The 17,141-nt window shown below is 42.5% G+C and overlaps 1 protein-coding gene and 1 long non-coding RNA gene across 8 annotated transcripts in view; one reads left to right on the top strand and one right to left on the bottom strand.

Annotated features, from left to right (window-relative positions):
* The window catches only part of LOC137168784 (uncharacterized), a 202,858-nt gene extending 198,424 nt beyond the window's left edge, over positions 1–4,434 (top strand). Inside the window, exons 5-6 of the long non-coding RNA XR_010924341.1 lie at positions 2,101–2,337; positions 4,356–4,434. This is a non-coding gene — a long non-coding RNA (uncharacterized lncRNA). The remainder of the gene's footprint in view (positions 1–2,100; positions 2,338–4,355) is intronic.
* epha7 (eph receptor A7) overlaps positions 1–16,152 on the bottom strand; it is a 90,378-nt gene extending 74,226 nt beyond the window's left edge. For 3 of the 7 annotated variants that reach the window (XM_067571528.1, XM_067571526.1, XM_067571527.1), the window contains exons 1-3: positions 15,919–16,151; positions 14,252–14,316; positions 12,957–13,626 (exon numbers count right to left, since the gene is read on the bottom strand). In XM_067571528.1, the coding sequence (XP_067427629.1) occupies positions 12,957–13,626; positions 14,252–14,316; positions 15,919–16,012 (829 nt within the window). In that variant the 5' untranslated portion in view covers positions 16,013–16,151. Of the gene's footprint in view, positions 1–12,956; positions 13,627–14,251; positions 14,317–15,918 lie in introns of all 7 variants that reach the window. The other 4 variants (XM_067571524.1, XM_067571525.1, XM_067571529.1 and 1 more) reach the window with 2 other exon arrangements.
* Between the last annotated feature and the right edge of the window lie 989 nt (positions 16,153–17,141).

Below are 17,141 nucleotides of genomic sequence, written 5' to 3'. Positions count from 1 at the left end.
CGGACGGGGCTCAAAGTGAGCCGCAGTGTGGGAATGTGGGAGATTCCCTCAGTTTTTTTGCAGACAGCAAGAGAGTGAGAATGACTAGTGTGGGCCTTTCTGTCTCCACGGTCCTAGCATGATGAGTCCTGTCAGGGCCGAGCCTCCCCCTTTCTCCGGCTGCCCTCCCGTCCGGCCTGATTATGTGTTAAATCCGCCCGTGTGTCGGGATGGATGTGGAAAGAATGCGCGCTGAAGGGAGCTGAGCGGGGCCGCGGAGACCCGGAGAGAGCAGCCTGGAGATAGCACCCCATTAGAGTGATAAAAGAGGCAGAGGGAGGAGAGCAGCCGACAGGACCAACATGCAGGCCCCGCCGCTGATGAATGCCAGGTGGAACGGGTCAAGCGTGATAAAGGAAACAGTTTATTTTCTTATTTCAAAAAGACACCATTGCTTTCCGTAAAAACGGTCGCCATGGCTGCTGCCACTCCGATAGGGAAATGTCTTTATAAATATCAACTCTAAACACAAGCCTGGTAAGATGTGGAGCCTGTCACCAGTGGTTTACATGAGTGTGGTTCCTTCCAGCGTCTCTTCCTCTGTCTGCTTGATTGTGACATCCAGTGCTGCACGGTCCTCAACACATACCCTCAGATAGTGATCAGTCTTCTACACTGTTTTTGCTGATATGAGTTTTGGTACAGACACCCAAAACAGAACTTTTTGGTGATAAACTACTTGGGGCACCAGAAGTCCAGGGGCCACAAAAGCTGCAGCTTTACTGTGTGTCAACTAGTTTGTGCTAATTTGGGAATATGCACCACTAAAGCACAAGAATAACAGATACCTTAAAGCAGATCCTGCTTCTCAAGGCCCTGACTTGAAGGGGGTCCTTGTGTCAAAATCTTTTTTAAAATGTTCATTTTTTTCACTTATATGTTCTTTATTCCTACATTAATATGTTAAATCAAATTAGCATACAGTAAGCCTGGGGCTGAATAGTATTTTTGCACGGGAATACCATCCACATTGCACTAAGAATAGGGGAAGAACAGAGGGTTACTAGGGTTAATAGGGGATCTAGCAGGGTAATCTGACCACACTTAGTTGTTAAATGTCGTCTAACAACAAGCAGCTGTACAAGATCATTGCCTAAATATGATCAAAATATGTGACAGTTGGATACTCGCTCACATTTTTGTGAGAAACAAAGATATTTTCTCCCTCAAACCTGTCTGATCACTTCTATTACATTGCAATCTGATGTCAATGCTGCCATAAACATTCTCTGTCAGATATTTCAAAATGCTGTGTGTCTAGCTGGTTGTTCAGACGACCATGAAATGCTATTTAAAAACCCAACTCCTGCTTTATGTTTTTCGGTTTTACTTTCAGGGCATACGATTAGGACCATGACCGTGCGTTACGACTATAGAGAGGGATGTCAATAGCTCACACAGAGCTTATTTCTTATGCATTAATGTAGCCTAAGGCCTATGTGTGTAGCTCTGATTAGATGTGACTTATGTTCTTTGCCTCAATAAATAGTAGACCTTAGTGTGGACATTCATCAGACTCTGTTTACTACATTTTATGCATGCTGAACTATGGCTGCATCTCTTTTATGGACTAAAGCCCGTGGTGTTTTCCCCTGCAATGTAAGAGGCAGTACATCTTGTGAGTAATTTCAGAGCAAAGCAGGCAGGCAGACCTGAGAAAAATCCGAGCTGAGTGTATTTCTTCTACTTGAAAAGCCAAAGGACAGCTCAATTGATCTCATCTTGTGGGTGATGTGTGGATTTTTGTAGCTGCAAAGGTTTTGGAGAAATCAAGTGTACCTTGAAGGGAGACATGAGTTATTTATTAAGCTTACTGCAGTGCAGGCTAACATTTTGTTTATACCTTTGTATCATCTAAACCATATTCAAAGTATGGAAGAATTCATTTTATGCTACAGAATTTGTGTGGTTTACACTCTAATTTTTTTCATATTCAAACATGTTTTGTGTTTGAGTGTGATCACAGGAGCAACAAAGGAAGCAGCAGGTGTTTGTCAAATGTTTCTTTTTCCTATGAGTCTTCTGCACTGCTCTAAAGCTCCTTTTTTTTTTCTCTTTCAGTAAAGAAGGAGATGCTCAGCAGCTGGGTTTTTGCCCGCAGACATGTTAATCTCCCACCTATGAGAGGCGAGGCGCCTACCCAGCTCCTGGAAACAGTGGCAGAACACACAAAGAAGAAGGGAAAAGAACTGAGGCCGTGCTGAAAATCTCTTCATGGGACGGAGATAGAGTTTCAATGTCAAACCCCTTCCAAACAACACCAACACCTCCCCGTGGGTTTCAGAGGAAGCAGAGAAGGTAGGACATGGCTACAATGACGTCAAAAAAAAAAAAACAAGTCAGAGCCGCTGAAACATACGTTTAAACGGTTAAAAAAAATCTGATGTCATATTGTTGCCGAATCCTCCCTCTGCCCCACACATACTTGGAATGGCTCTGTCTGGCTGCTGCTGCACTCCACACATACAGACAACTGGCCCATTCATCCGAGGTACCTGTGCTTAGCAGGAGATAAGTAGCTTTCCATGAGAAACAAAGAGAAGATTAGCATTCCCTTACACTGTGTTGGAGGGCATGCAGCTTTGCCCTCTAAGCAGAGAAAACCCAAAGGAAGTGCCTGATTGGTTGTACACAGTAAAGATCAAAGTCAGCCACTGATTAAGTTATACTAAAATTTAAGCTAATGCTCTTGCTATGTTGCTACTAACTACTGCTACTACTGCTACAGCCAGTTCACTACATTTAGCCTAAAAGTGGGCCAATTTAGAATTAAACAGCAATCTAATAATACTAATACTAACACTAATAACATCAAAGACATGTATATTAGGGTTAATACTACTTTCAGTGCCTCTGACCAAGGCTGCACTGTGGTTGCCCACTGCTCCTAGTGTGTGTAAATAGGATGGGGATCAGTTTCCCCACGAGAATCAATAAAGTATTTCTTCTTCTTCTAATGAACAAGTGGAGATTACCATCATTTTAAAGAATCTCCATTTATATTTCTTTCAGACTACTCTCACCATGAAACCACTAACTTTAGCCTTATACATTTTCAAAATTGTACGAGGTTGTTCACCCAAATAACACAAAAACATTTTCTCACTTAGTCTCACTAGTGCTATCAAGCTATCTACATAGTTTTGGTTTTAGTTGCTCAGATTTTAAAGATATCTTTCTCTGAGATTCCACCACAACAACATGGAGGTCAACGGAACTTCTTTCTACCAAAGAAATAGTCCCTGTAAAAAGTTTTTTTTGTAGATTATCCATAGTAACCAGGACACTAGCTATTAGTCATGCACGGATTCACAGTTATATCCGCGGGCACCGCAGTTAATCCGCAGATCGGGCGGGCAGGGTCATAAAAATTAACATTGTGATTAATAGCAGATGGGTTGTGGGTGGGTGAATTAATACATTATTAATGAGGAAAATATTAATAATAATATCGATGTTAGTAGACCATAAAGAGATCAACACTTGCATGAAGCCATATGTCATTATTGTGTTCTTCTTCCTCTTCCATTGAAACGTAGCGCCACCATCTGTTTGGTCATAAATAAATTACAACATTTCTGCAAAGCAAAGTTTTCCCTGCACTGCAACGCCAAAAAAGAACTTTTACTTAAAAAAAAACGTTTATTTATTTAAAACCAGCGTACTTCAGTGTAATACGTTACCATATCATCACACTTACATATATCCCACTGAGAAGTAATGGTAATGATAATCGGATGCGGGTCTCTAAATTGGAAGAAATAATTGGTTTGGGTGGGTGGCGGGTGGATGATTTATACGTACATGTGAGTTCAGATAAAAATACTCTTCTCTAATGTAATTTTTCAAATTCCTGTGAGTACAGCAATAGGAATTCCATTTATCTCCATTGTATCTGCATTTTTGTGAACCTACCCCTTAAATCTGTCTCTGAAATTTAAACTAATGTTCAAATGTGGGGAAAAGATGTAACGTTTAATCTGAAATAACTGTATCAAGTTCAGAATTCACAGTGTATAACTCAACAGGCTGTGCCCTGCCCCTCAGTGGGGGGTGATCCCGTAATGAACTGTAACTCCAATGTCTCTTTAGTTCATTTGTAAATGAGACTGTCGTGGAGAAAATGAAGAAACTATCAAGCCATGCGTATGAAACCGAGACCGTAGAATCAATGCGTCTGCAAAGGTTATGAGTGAAATACACAGGAGGAAGTAATATGATCTCACAAAAGACAACTGCTTTAGCTGCATTAGGGTCACCGCTGACATCAATACAAATTACAAACAACAAACATGAACACCTGTTTTCTCTTCCAGCTCTCCTGCTGATTTACTGCATGGATTCGGATGTGGAAAATGAAGGGCATTTTAAAATTAAACCCATTACATCAGAGAATTTATGGCCTCTCACTCTCCTCTGAGCAGAAGCTGTATCATGAGTGCGCAAAGTCCTCCTAAGAGGTCTCTGCTTCTTTAAGTTATCATGCGGAGTGAGCTTTTTGAAATGGATTCTCAGTGACATGGAAAATGTCCCTGCCTAATCGTCTTTTGTTTAGTTCATTTAACTCACATGGAAACAGGAGAGAGGGCCCTTAAGGCCAGCCAGGCGGCTACCTTTAATGGATGAGGTGGCCAGCTCTAAAAGGGAGCTGTACTAAAAGACACAGCAGATGAGGCGAGGACTCTGCATTCTGGGGATGAAAGCACAGGGTCCAAAGGTCTGACTGATCCAAAGCCCCCTGCAGCCCAAGCGAAATCGGCAGTGAAAATGTCCCCAGTCAGCAACTGAGCATTATCTCTGAATTGTGCCAATGCCTACCAACCCTCCTGACCCAGCCCCCGCCCATCCCAATCCACCACCACCACCACCCCCGCCACCCCCCCCTCCCTCTGGTCCCAGAGCTGTGACAGAAAGGAATGGAACAATGTCAAACCAGCCGCTCATCACTGCTGCGGCCAGGCCCCCATGGCCTCCCCTGACACACAAAGACACCAGCTTGGCCTCAGATGCCCACGAGTGGTTGTTCAAATCTGGGTCTGCTCTTAAAGGGTCAGTTCATCCAAATAACAAAATATATACATAGTTATTTATTTACCATTCACACCTAGAGGTATCAAGTCCTGCAGATAATCTAGATAGACAGACAGAAAATGACTAACAGGCATTCTCATCATGTGCAATGGGAATTTTTCACTATTTGCTTACATTTTATAGACCAAACATTTAATCAAATCATCCTGAATACCCCCCCAAAAAAAGTGGTTTTGAGCACTCTCTGGAAGAAACAGCAGAATTTCCCACAACAGAGCCATGCTAAGCACATTTTAAGTTTTGCTTCCTCTGCTCTGGGTGTAAGTGGAAAAAAAAAGTGTGAAGTTATGTAATAAGTTATCGATTTCCCTCTTAAAGGAAGATTGAAGTACAGAGCCAGTGGTCTGAAGACTCCCAGAGGAGCTTGCTCCGCTGACAACAGGGCCCTCCCTGCTGCCTCTTAAGGTGGCGAGACCCCGGACCCAGTCGCATATCACTTTCCCCCCTCATGCCACAGGGACACAACACAGAACACCAGAGGCATTGTCTTCTGACATGGAGTTCGCCTGTCTGATTACATCCCTCTCAAGCAGTCAGCAGGCAAGCAATTACAAAAAAGACATCTGCACCACAGTTTGGATAGCTAAAAAGGGCAAAAGCTTAGAATTGCAAGAGGTATGGTAGAAGGGATCGATGAAGATGTCTGAACCTGTTAGTGCAAGTGGAGATGAGGGCTGCTGCACGGGGAGGGGGGCTCTTTTGTCATGCAGGGAGAGGGGGCCGGAGAGGTGACTCCTCTAGCGATCAGGGGTCAACTGCTGCGATCATCCATCTTCCGTCTTGACAGTGTCCTGTCAGCCGGTGCGCTCACGTTACTAAACACAACAGGCAGGCCTCCATTGTGGCGCTGTGCTGGTCTGCAGCCATGTGTAAATGAAGTTAATATTCACTGACCTTATGCATGGCAAAATGTGGACCCTGGTGTCACCTTGGAAATAATGCTATCTGACACAAAGTCACAGAGGTCTCCCTTTTAGGGGGTTAACAAAGTCTCTTACCAGTAAAGCTGACCATATGCCTTTGTTTGTGTGAGAATGAGGAATGTTTGCTTTGATTCTGTGTATTCAACAGAAGGTCTCAAATTTGGACTAGCAGGTCAGATTCCAAGACCTGGATACTGATAAGTCATCACTCTCTGTTTTTTTTTTTTCTTGGCTACTTGAAACACAATAAAAGAGCTGATTTGGCGCAATTTGCATCCAAAATCTCACCACATCTTCTGAGAGTCATACCTCTGATTTGAATCAAGACTAAACATTGATCCAGTTGATTGTTGTTTTGTACATCTGTTTTTTTGTTGACATTTTTAAGGCTTATGGGGTACATCTCAAGTCTCTTATTTGATATTTCCTCACTCCTCGATCCTCGCTTGAACCACAAGTTGTTCCAGTCCGACATCTTGAAGGCCGTCTCAGATGTCTTATTCCTGCTCTGAGCGGTGAGGAGTGAAGAGGGATCTCTGAGGATCTATGAGCGAGGACGCACGAGAGCAGCCTTCACGGAAGTCTTTTATCAGCTGACACTCCCCCTGGATATCAGTTATTGATTGGACGCTACAGCTGATCGGACTGATCTGATACATCACAACATCAGTGCGGTTTGCGTATCGGAGGGAAGACAGATGACAGAGTAAACTCGGGGTTTGAGTCTCATAATTTTCTTTTTGCCTGAACAATTTAGCCTAATAAATAATTTCCAGTGTTCAAAAGAGACTCTGATCATATTCTGAGTTATCAAATAATGAATTCTCAATCAGAATATCAATAAATACAGACGCAAATAATGAATAAATAATATAAATGTATTCTGCCAGTTGAAATGATTCCTGTGCCTCTGAGCAGGACACAGAACACAATATAAATACAGAATGCAGGTTTGTATTCATGTGCAGATGTTTGTTAAACATCACAGGTAACAGGCTACAAACAGCTGCAAACACCTTTTATTAGTATCAGTACAGTGCACATGTGTGTAGACGGTAACTCCATAAAAAGTCTCTATAGCTGTTAAAGCTGACAGCTGATCAGCTGTGATCTGCTGACGTCGCTTCACGTGACGTCTCATTTCTCTAAAACACATATTTCCGTGTTTCCTCCCACCTCGCATGGTTTCCTCACATCTCTCCATGCATCCTCAGTGGGAAGGACTTAGACGCAAGGAGAAGATGCAAGAGAGGGTAACGTGGACGCAATTAAGAGACTTGAGATGTACCCGGAATGTCCTATCAACGTGTTCTTATATCCTTGATACATGGACACTCTCCTCATCTCTATTCATATTCAGGTATTTGCCATTTGTTGAAAACCCTTATCAAACAGTTTCAAATTGGGAAAACCTTTTTTCAGTCCTAACACCACTAACATGCAAATGAATGGTATTTCTGAGTAGCTTAACATATTCACTGAAAATATGATATATGACTATATAATGATATATATGTAATATGCCTGCAAATAAAGGCAGTGAAAACATCACAGGGTTCAACGGGTTAAGTGTAAAGAACCTTAAGGTTACTAATTTGAAGGAAAGTAACGATAAGATTGTTTCTGATGCTTCTCAAAGTGTTTTCTTAACAAGGTTTGTGCGCCTACAACAGCTGAGTGGATTGAGCTTTTCCATCAGCTACTTGATATTCATGTATGCAATCAGTTGCTGTAGCTTATCAGCAGAGGTGAGAGACAAACCTATTACCAGTGACCAGACGCTGGCAGCCTCTTGTCCCTCTTAAAGCTCAGTTCTCTGTGCTTAGATAGTGCGTTTTAGATCCAGCCTTAATGTGATATCAATAAACCTGAAAACCAGTTGGAGCAAATAATTAGTCACGACAAGGTTTTTGTTTCTTTGCATTTGCCTCGGCATATGAATTAGAGCGCTTCATATGAATATAACTTGGAGATAAATATTTACCAAGCCAAACAACTATGTGAATGAGCCTCCCAGTATGCAAAATGAGGCATTTGTACTTAATTTGACGTGTTGACAGTGCAGCCGGATCCCACAGAAAGCACTGCTGGCACCGGCTCTAGCAAGATGTCCTCATATCCCGGGAAACGACTTATTCTTGCTTTTACTTCTCATTTGGAAGTTTATATTTAAAAAGGGGGCACTGGATGTGGAAAATAAATACTCTTTATCATAGCTTGCCAAATCACAATTTCAAACATTCTGCCTTCTTTTCATCCTCTGAAGAAGTCGCTGTGTCTAATGAGAAGGAATTAGATGCAGTAATATCGTCCTGTCATGAACACAAGTCTACATGACCAGAATATGTTCTTAGTAGCATCACGTCAACTGAAACGTAACACCCTTTTCCTCGGCCTTTTTTGTACCATTGTCTCCTTTCCTGCAGAAACTTACTATGCAATCTATTGTTTTGTCCACCTTCATACAGCATATTGAGCACAACCTTCTTTTCTGGGGCGACATTGGAAATCCTCCAGTAACTGAAGTAGAGACAATGCAGGCAACAGTGGGTGAAGAAAGAAAGTGAATGACAATGGTTGACCATAGAGTTGAGTAACTCTTGGGCTGCACGGAACATACAAATTAGAAATAAGTAATCCCATGATCTTAAAAAATCATTTGATTATCAAATTAAACGATTGACAGAAAAGTAAATCTTGACAATCGATTCGTTGTTTTAGTATTTTTTTAGGCACAGATGGCAAATAATCACTGGTTTTAACTTTTCACTTGGATGGTAAAGTGAATATCTCTGGGGTTTGGACTGAAGAAGACATTTTAAAACGTCACTTTCAGCTCACTCTAAATGCTTAGAAAAATAATTGGCAAATAGTGAAACATGCCAATCATGCGTTCCCACAGCTCAGGATGATGCCTTTGAACTGCCGGTTTTGTCTGATTTAATGTCCAAAACCCAAAAACATTCCATTCACAAGGGTATAAAGCAGAGAAAGGAAGCAAATTGTCATATTTGAGGAGCTGGAATCAGCAAATGTTTGGCATTTTACTCGATGAATGACTTCAATGTTTAATTAATTAATTGGTTCACCACTAATCATTTTAGGTTTTTTGTGTCTCATGTCTCAAAGTCCTCCCCTGAGTGACCAATTTTTGGAAACTGCCATTGTATGTATTGGTAGTACCATCATGAGCAGAGAATACCACATCTGTGAGTCTGACTGCTACCTGCCAGGCCGGGACAACAAGGAGGAAAAGCCCTGGGCTGTAGAAGAATGATACTATTCACAGGAAGCAGACACTGGCAGTGACAGGACGAGCTCCCATCCATCACCAATTTATTTCAATCTTGAGTGATTTAGGTCCATTTGGTGCTCCTGTGGATTCCAAGCACACCTGTCATTTGCATAATTAAGCTCTGGAGCAGTTGTAAAAGACAGCCATTTGGTGTATTAAATTCACACCTTATCAATCAGTGGAGCGTCAAGATGTATGAGGACCTCCTGACTCTTGGCTTCCTGGCTTCATTTGAAATGCTAAGTGCAGCTTTTTCTACAGGCCTGGAGCTGGGCCTGGCCTGCCCAGGCTGCCTGGTGGCTTCCATACACGCTAGTTGTCGTGGTCAGACCCCGACTGCTCAGTCTCTTCCCTCAGGGGCCCAGTCATCAATCAGTCTCCAACTAACTTCTGTCCAACTCTCTGACAGTCAAGATGGATGGTGCCAGCGTCTACAGGATGCTGTATCCTCTCATTAATTCTCTTGTTAGCATGCACCGATAGCAGTGAGATACAGCCTGTTTTATCTGTTTTCCACCAGATAGAGACCTCTCCCTTTTTTGGGTGAGGGTCAACAGTTAATCATTTCTCAGGCACTGGTTACTTAGTACCACAATGATGTGATGTGTCAAAATCGGACAACATACATTCCCGGGATTGAGCGGAACAAAGGCGCCAATGTCCTCCCACAAGGGCCCTCTCTCTGTCCAAATGACTCTGTGGCTCCATTGCAACCAGAAGCCAGTGCTAAACAGGACCAGCGAATGAATGGGCGCTATTTTCACAACACGCACTTCGCAAAATGAACCCCGCGCAGGCTGCGGGGACACTTCAACTGGCCTTTTTCAACACCCATTACACTGAGACCACTGAACGCAGCGGGCGGAGAAGAAGAGTGACATTTACTGCCACAGATTGCCACACAAAGAGTTAAAGAGAGACAGGGGAAAGGGGGCGGGGGGGTTGGAGTGAAAAGACAAGGGGTCCCTCTTCGTTGACGGTGATGAATGAGTGGATCACAACACGTTTCGGAGGAGGCCTTTGCATCCACACAGGGGGCTCCTCAAATGACATGACTGACAGCTCAACTCACTTACTCCACCTGCACCCACCCTGTGCCTGAATATTTTACTCAGCAGCCATGTCATAATCATAGCACACTGCAGATACTAAAATAGGCCAGCTGAGGACTGTCTTAAAGAGCCAGATTGCTTCAAAATAAGCGACTGTCAGATCATTCAGCGGCATCTGAAACCCCCCCCACACCTTTTCCATGTCAGACTTTGGAAGGCTACATCTGACAATTTTAATGTTTTTCCATTGGATCATCTACAAAAAATATGTTTGAACGGTTAAATGAATTTGCACCTTTTTGGTGGCTAGTCAAAAATGTTAAATTCCTGGCTCCAGCACTTTAACGGCCTCAGTATAATAAAATGATGCACCTGTCAGACTGTCTAAACTCTTTTTTCCGATGCAGGAATTCGGGGATTTGCAACAATTTTTGTTACATTCCAAAACATGCACACCTAGTTTATGCAATCATTGGCTTTTCTCTAAAGCTGTCTTTTTTCATTCCTCACACAACTATTTTTTACTTTATATGTGTACAACCGAGTGCAACACCAAGAATGCTTTTGAAAGCGTGCACTGTTATCCCAATTTGTACGATTCTTAACGTCTCGACGGCATTTTTTTCCACGCCGCTTTCAAGTCAACCAATTTGGAACATGTATAAACACTTTATCCTTTAGAGATGTTCAAACCACAGACTGTACAAAATAGTTCATTTGAAGCACACTGAACCCTTTATAGTTAAGGTGCAGAATCACCATGAGGCACCATTAGAGAAAGTCCCCTCAGCTGAAAGACTTTTACAGCAACCGAGACAAGTCCGACATCCAACAACCAGGATCTCACATTTTTAACGGTCACAGCCACTTGGACTTATTGCTCTGCTGTTCAGCTGATAGAAATACTTTGAATAGCTTTTAGATTGTTCTGGGGGAAACTACTGAATGGACAATTTAATGTCTGTGGAGCCGCTGGAAGAAGTGCTGATGGTGCACCGTGATTCTCATTTTATTTAGATTAACTACCCCTTAATACAAAGGCTTCTCATGCCTCAGTGGAGATAAAGCTCATAAAGGTGCAGTGTCAAGACTGGAATTTGATCCACATACACATTAAGGAGGCTTCTTCTTCAGGTTTTAAACAACCTAAGGGGTAGGGTATTCACTGTACTGTCACCTCTATCCACAGGTATTTGTTTAAGTGACACATAAACAATTAATTAATAGAGAGGTGCAACAGTCTTCTGATCTGAAAGGCTGTGCACCAGGGCATAATAAGAAAAGGTAGCTTAGAATTACTTTGACAAGCCAGAGCTTTTGGCTGTTATGCTGCATCGCTCTCCCTGTGGAAATAAATCATGGGCTTCCTTTCCACCTAAGAGCACAACTGGATCTTCCATCTATGCATATTAAAACAACAAGAACAATAAAAAGGAACTCCTTGGGGTTGAATCAGCGATAGTCTGCTAACATTAGAGACATAGCACAACTTGAGGTGGGTTGTGTTGCTCTAAATTACATGGCCTAATATATTTCATTAACACACCTCCCTCATTGGGGTCCCTAATGGATGACAGCGTGGCATAAAAGCTTGTCTGCCAGGGACACTAATTTGTTCTTAGACGCATTCCCTTCAATTATTACTGGCTGCTGCTTCTCATAAGCTGCTTAGATTGCGGTTGCCCACTTTGCAAAAAAAAAAAAAAGAAAAAGAAAGGCTTGGCTGACAAGGCAGGCCACTTAAGTTCTGTGACCTAAGCCACCCCCCTTAATCCATAGTGATTTTTATCTTTCAAGTCAGGTGGCCACTGAAAATAATCCTCTGAGCATTTAGAGTGACAGAAAGCATGTTATTGTTAATTGTGGTGGCACAATCCTGCACCATAACAAAAAAATGAGCTCCACCGAGGCTGTATTTGCCCTTCCTGTTAGGTTCCTTCATAAATATCCCGAGGCCTAAATGCCACAGTTCGCCAGCTATTTGTTTTCCTTTTCTGTCAGGGTCATTCGGCCGGGGCAGAGAGATACTGAAAGACTGGCTGGACTTCCTCTAGACCTGTGTATTCTGCTAGTGATTGTCTTGGATCCCTGCCAGTAGGAAAGAGAGCAGTGTTTGAGCTGAGGAGCTAAACTCCAGTTATTATTTAATCCCAGTGTCAACAGAATTGTGGCTATAAATTAAAAGCCTTGTAATCAATTAACACGGATTCCAGTTATTACACTGCGGATGCCTGGCCTCAATATTTTATCCATCTTTACTGCTGTCAAATCAGCTGCTTTAATCCCATTTGCCAACACAACTATTCAGCCAATGATGCCTAAATTGTCATTTACCTGTTTTGCATAATCAAATCACAAATACTCCCCAGTTTATTGCCTGTGGTTTTTTTTTCTTGGCACACCTTTTGTTGTGTGAAATCCAGGACGCCCCTGACTGATTTCTAAAAGTTAGTTCAACAAGAAAACAACTCTGGGAATTCTGATGAGTAAATTAAATTACTACTTAAAATATGTTTCACTGTGATCATGAAAAAATAAATAAATACAGGCACTCACGTTCACATGCATCTCCTTTCTGATGAAATCCTGCTTTGCATATACATTTCCCAATGGGCACCAGCCATTCCCCTTCGGCGCTGCAGTGCATCTTGGGAGAGTTGTCGGCCTCCTCCTCGGCGTCGTTCACGCATATGCCCTCGACCTCCACCAGTGAGGAGAACTCCGATCCCGTCACGGTGTCTGGGAAGGTGGCCAGGTTCTCGATGATAGACCAGCACTTCTTGTAATAAACTTTGACAGAGACCAGGGCGATACATGCCCCTACATCCTGGAAGGCCAGATAAAAGCCCCGCCTGGACAGCGGGCCAATTATGCGCACTTCGGTATTCAGCTTCATCTTCCTTTCACCCAGGTCGCCCTGAGTGAAGCTTTCATCTGCGGCGATCGTGTCAATTTTCACGTACTGGTTCTCCCGCAAGCTCCTGCCTACTTCTGAATCAGTTTCCTGGTAATACAAGTTGAACGTCTCCTTGCAAGTGCCCACCACACCAGGTAGACTGTTACAATCCCTCAAGGTGAACTTCAGTTCCACAAAAATTCTCTGGGCATCGCCCTTCTCTATCCAGTTAGTCCGAAGCCAGTTATTCTGATTGGGCTCCATGACTTGGCAAACCTGGTATGTGCGAATGGGTGTATAGTTCTCATCCAAACCGCTGATCTCTTCCCACTGAAAAAACAGAAGACATACATTTGTAAATGAACACAGTCCATTAGGGAACGCCACCATGTTCAATTTAAAAAGTGAAAACCATCAGACTGAAACCTCCATAAAGACGTCTAATGATTGGCAATCAAACGTCGACTGGAAGTGATTACAGTGCAATGAATATGACAAAGGTGTATGAAATATAGTTATTTTAGATGGTTCTATGTACAATAAAAAGCAGTGAATGAAGGGAGATCAGCAGTTGCAGTTTTATCACACGCACATCTTTAAAGAATGATTGCGCTCAGTTTATCTGCTTCTACTCACATTATTTATTTAAAAAGTTTCACAGCCTGCATGCTTTTAATCAGACTAGCGAGTTGGAAGTGGTTTGCTAAAGGCCTTTGTGCTCTGAATGTCAAAAGCCGTGAGAGTTTAGTAGAAGAAACAACATCTTGCATTCTGTATCTGGTGTTATGTAAAGACATCTGTGAGCAGAGAAATATAGGCTACTGATGTATATTTAACACCTTTGGATATTATTATTCCTATCACAGATGTGGGACATCAGAGAAAGCAGGAAACATATATTTAGAGATATGGAGTCAGTTCCTGTGCCAGTGATGCAGAGATTCTGCAGACTTACCCCATTGGGAGGATAGGAGATCCACTCCAGTTCTGTCTGCTGTGCCTTGGAGTCCAGCAGAATCACTAGTGACAGGAAACCGAGAGGCAGGTGGTTAAATCTCACCGGGGCACGGGGCTGGGTATCACTGATAGGCCACACATTTATATCTATAGCATATAGCCGTGACCTAATTTCTACCAGCAGCAGCTAAAGCAAAAACATGCAATAAGAATATATAGTATGCTGCAGCAGACAAGTCCTCGGTTCTGCGGGGGGAACTTTTTGCGGCGCAAATGAAGACACTGACATTACATATAAAGAGGAAATACAGACTCTAGAAATAGAGACGGGTCAGAACGGGATGGGAATCATTACGCATAGGATTTACGCGCATTGGATCTATTTATCGATGGTTTATTTTACACACCAGTTTGTTAAAACTCATTTTTTGGAGTTGCGTTAAGGTCAAACGAGCTGCGTCTTCCTCCATCCCGACGCACACACAGTACATGTGTTTAAACTGAGGAATATTTTCCGTTGGAAGCGGTCATAAAACTACAGTGAAACCTTCCAACCGGGCGGCTTGTTTTCAGTTTTAACCAGAGAAGAAGATTTGTCATTGCAGTCTGATTTATGTTCTAGAAAAACGTGCGAGAGCGCAAAGCGGCGAGACGCGGCGGCTTTCATCGAATTTAAATTAAAAAAAAGAACTTGTTTTAATTGTGTTCAGTGTCAGCAGACAGCTCCGTCGTGAAAGAGGGGACGCAAGTCAGGACGCACCGCCGTAAAACAAAAGAAAAAAAATGCTCTGGTTCTATCTACCAGGAGACTGATGTGGAGGTTACACGAAATCCCGCATATAAACACCGAGGATTTACAATTCATATCAGCCTCACATCCACACCGCGCACGGTTATTACACTGTAGTTTTGGTGGTGAGAAAATCATTACCTATCGTGTGATTTTCTGTTTTTACGCATAACATAATGTCATTAATTTAAACGGAATCCGATAAATTAAAAGTGCCAAATTTTTTTTGCCATTTTGAGTTATTTAAATCCTCTCTTTTTTGGTGTTTTATAGCCTTCATTCACGCCAATTTGAGCGTCTGAGATAGATTACATCTCCGCGTCAATCTGCGGCATCTTCCTTCCAAGATACAAGACTAAACAGGACTGTTAGAGCCGAGGCCACTTTGGAGGAAATAACCTTCCGAAAACTGCGTCCAGATAGTCGGCTCACTCTCTGCCATCGAGGCGAGCCTGCTGGGACGATCGATCCGCTGATATTACCTTGTTTGGCAAGATAGATTGTTAATCTATAATGAGCAGGCTACTTATGCCAATATCGCACTGGTGATGAAGTATGATATAAACTAAGCTTCTGCGTAATCTGTGCTCTACAGCGTTTAATTGCCGTGCGTAAAAACACCGAGAGGTCGCTCATCGCTACAGCCCGGGAGCCGACAGCGCTGTCATCCCCGCACACTGGCCTCATCTGACTGCGCCGGGCTCATAAAACATCCACTTTTTTTGGGAATTATTAAAAAAAATCGCGTGGAATAAAAAAGCAACAAGAGAAAAAGCCATAACGCTGACTGCTGGATTTGGACACATCTCTATTAATTTTGGCGCATGTCTGTAAACGCGATGGGATGGAAGAGAGTCCAAACTTTAAGAACTTACCTTCCTTCGCATTCTGTGCTTCCACGCTGTCTACAAAACAGCATACATGAAGGCAAAATGTAATCCACAGACACGAGATAGACGTGGAGAGCATGGTGCAGCCGCGGGTTTCAATCTAGACCGTAACTCGCTTTGCCACCGTCTCGCGTGCTTCCCATTGACGACACTAAACCGGCTCTATGTACAACAATCCGCTGTTCCCCACTCAAATAGCGTCTGCTGCCGCTGGGAGGAGTCTATGGCTCCGGTGATGTCAGTCAAAGTGACAGGCGGAGAGCTTGTCCAATCGTAAGCAAGAAGAGGAAACGTCATGCAAACCGAGGGCCAGTAGGCGCGTGGAGCTGGCTGGGTTTTAGGGAATGCACGACGGAGGAGATGTTGTCACAACTTAGAGCAGATATTTTTGGTTTTCTTCAGGAAAAGGGCAAGGGATGCTGTAGCACAGTTGGTGTCTCCATAACACACACACACACATACACGCACACACACACACACACACACACACACACACACACACACACACACACACACACCACAGCAGTATGTGCCAGGAACTGAAACAGCTCCTCAAACAAACAAACAAACAAACAAACAACGAGCTCCACAGTCTTTAAAGTTTTATATCAGATTTATATCCTCCAAAGACACACTTTACACCAATATCTCCAGCAGGAATTAGTGAGGAATTAGTTCTAAATCTTGTTTCTGTTTCTTATTTTTGGTGCTTTATTATTTTAACTGACAGACTTAAAGTTTCAGAGCTCACTGCTTCCTGGATCAAAGATTATGAATTAGAATTGAGCTTTGTTTTAATGAAAGATGTGTGACTCACTCACTTCAGCCTGAGTGTTAAACAACATATTGGCCCCACATGTTGGGTGTTGAGGAGGAGGAGGAGGTGTTATAGAGGCAAACTAGGAAACTGTCTAGCCCTGCACAAGCTGTTTTTTATAGCATATTATTATTTTTATTGAATTTAAAATATTGTAAAATTTATAACAACAAAAAACATAATATGTGGTATTTTTTGTTAAGATGTAACAACTTAACAAAATCGCATATTTGACAGCACTACAAACCAACAAAAATATACTCAAATGTCAATTAAAAATCAACTGAAATACATTTCATGGTCTCTACAACCTTTCTTATCATCGATACCTGTAATGCTGTTCTTTATTTGATGCAGTGCAACAGATAAACAGCCAGCTTGTGGCCAAATA

Source organism: Thunnus thynnus, chromosome 18 (assembly GCF_963924715.1).
Source record: "Thunnus thynnus chromosome 18, fThuThy2.1, whole genome shotgun sequence".
Taxonomy (NCBI): Eukaryota; Metazoa; Chordata; class Actinopteri; order Scombriformes; family Scombridae; genus Thunnus; species Thunnus thynnus.
Note: the sequence above shows the minus strand (reverse complement) of the source record. Positions and strands in the feature narration are given on the sequence as shown.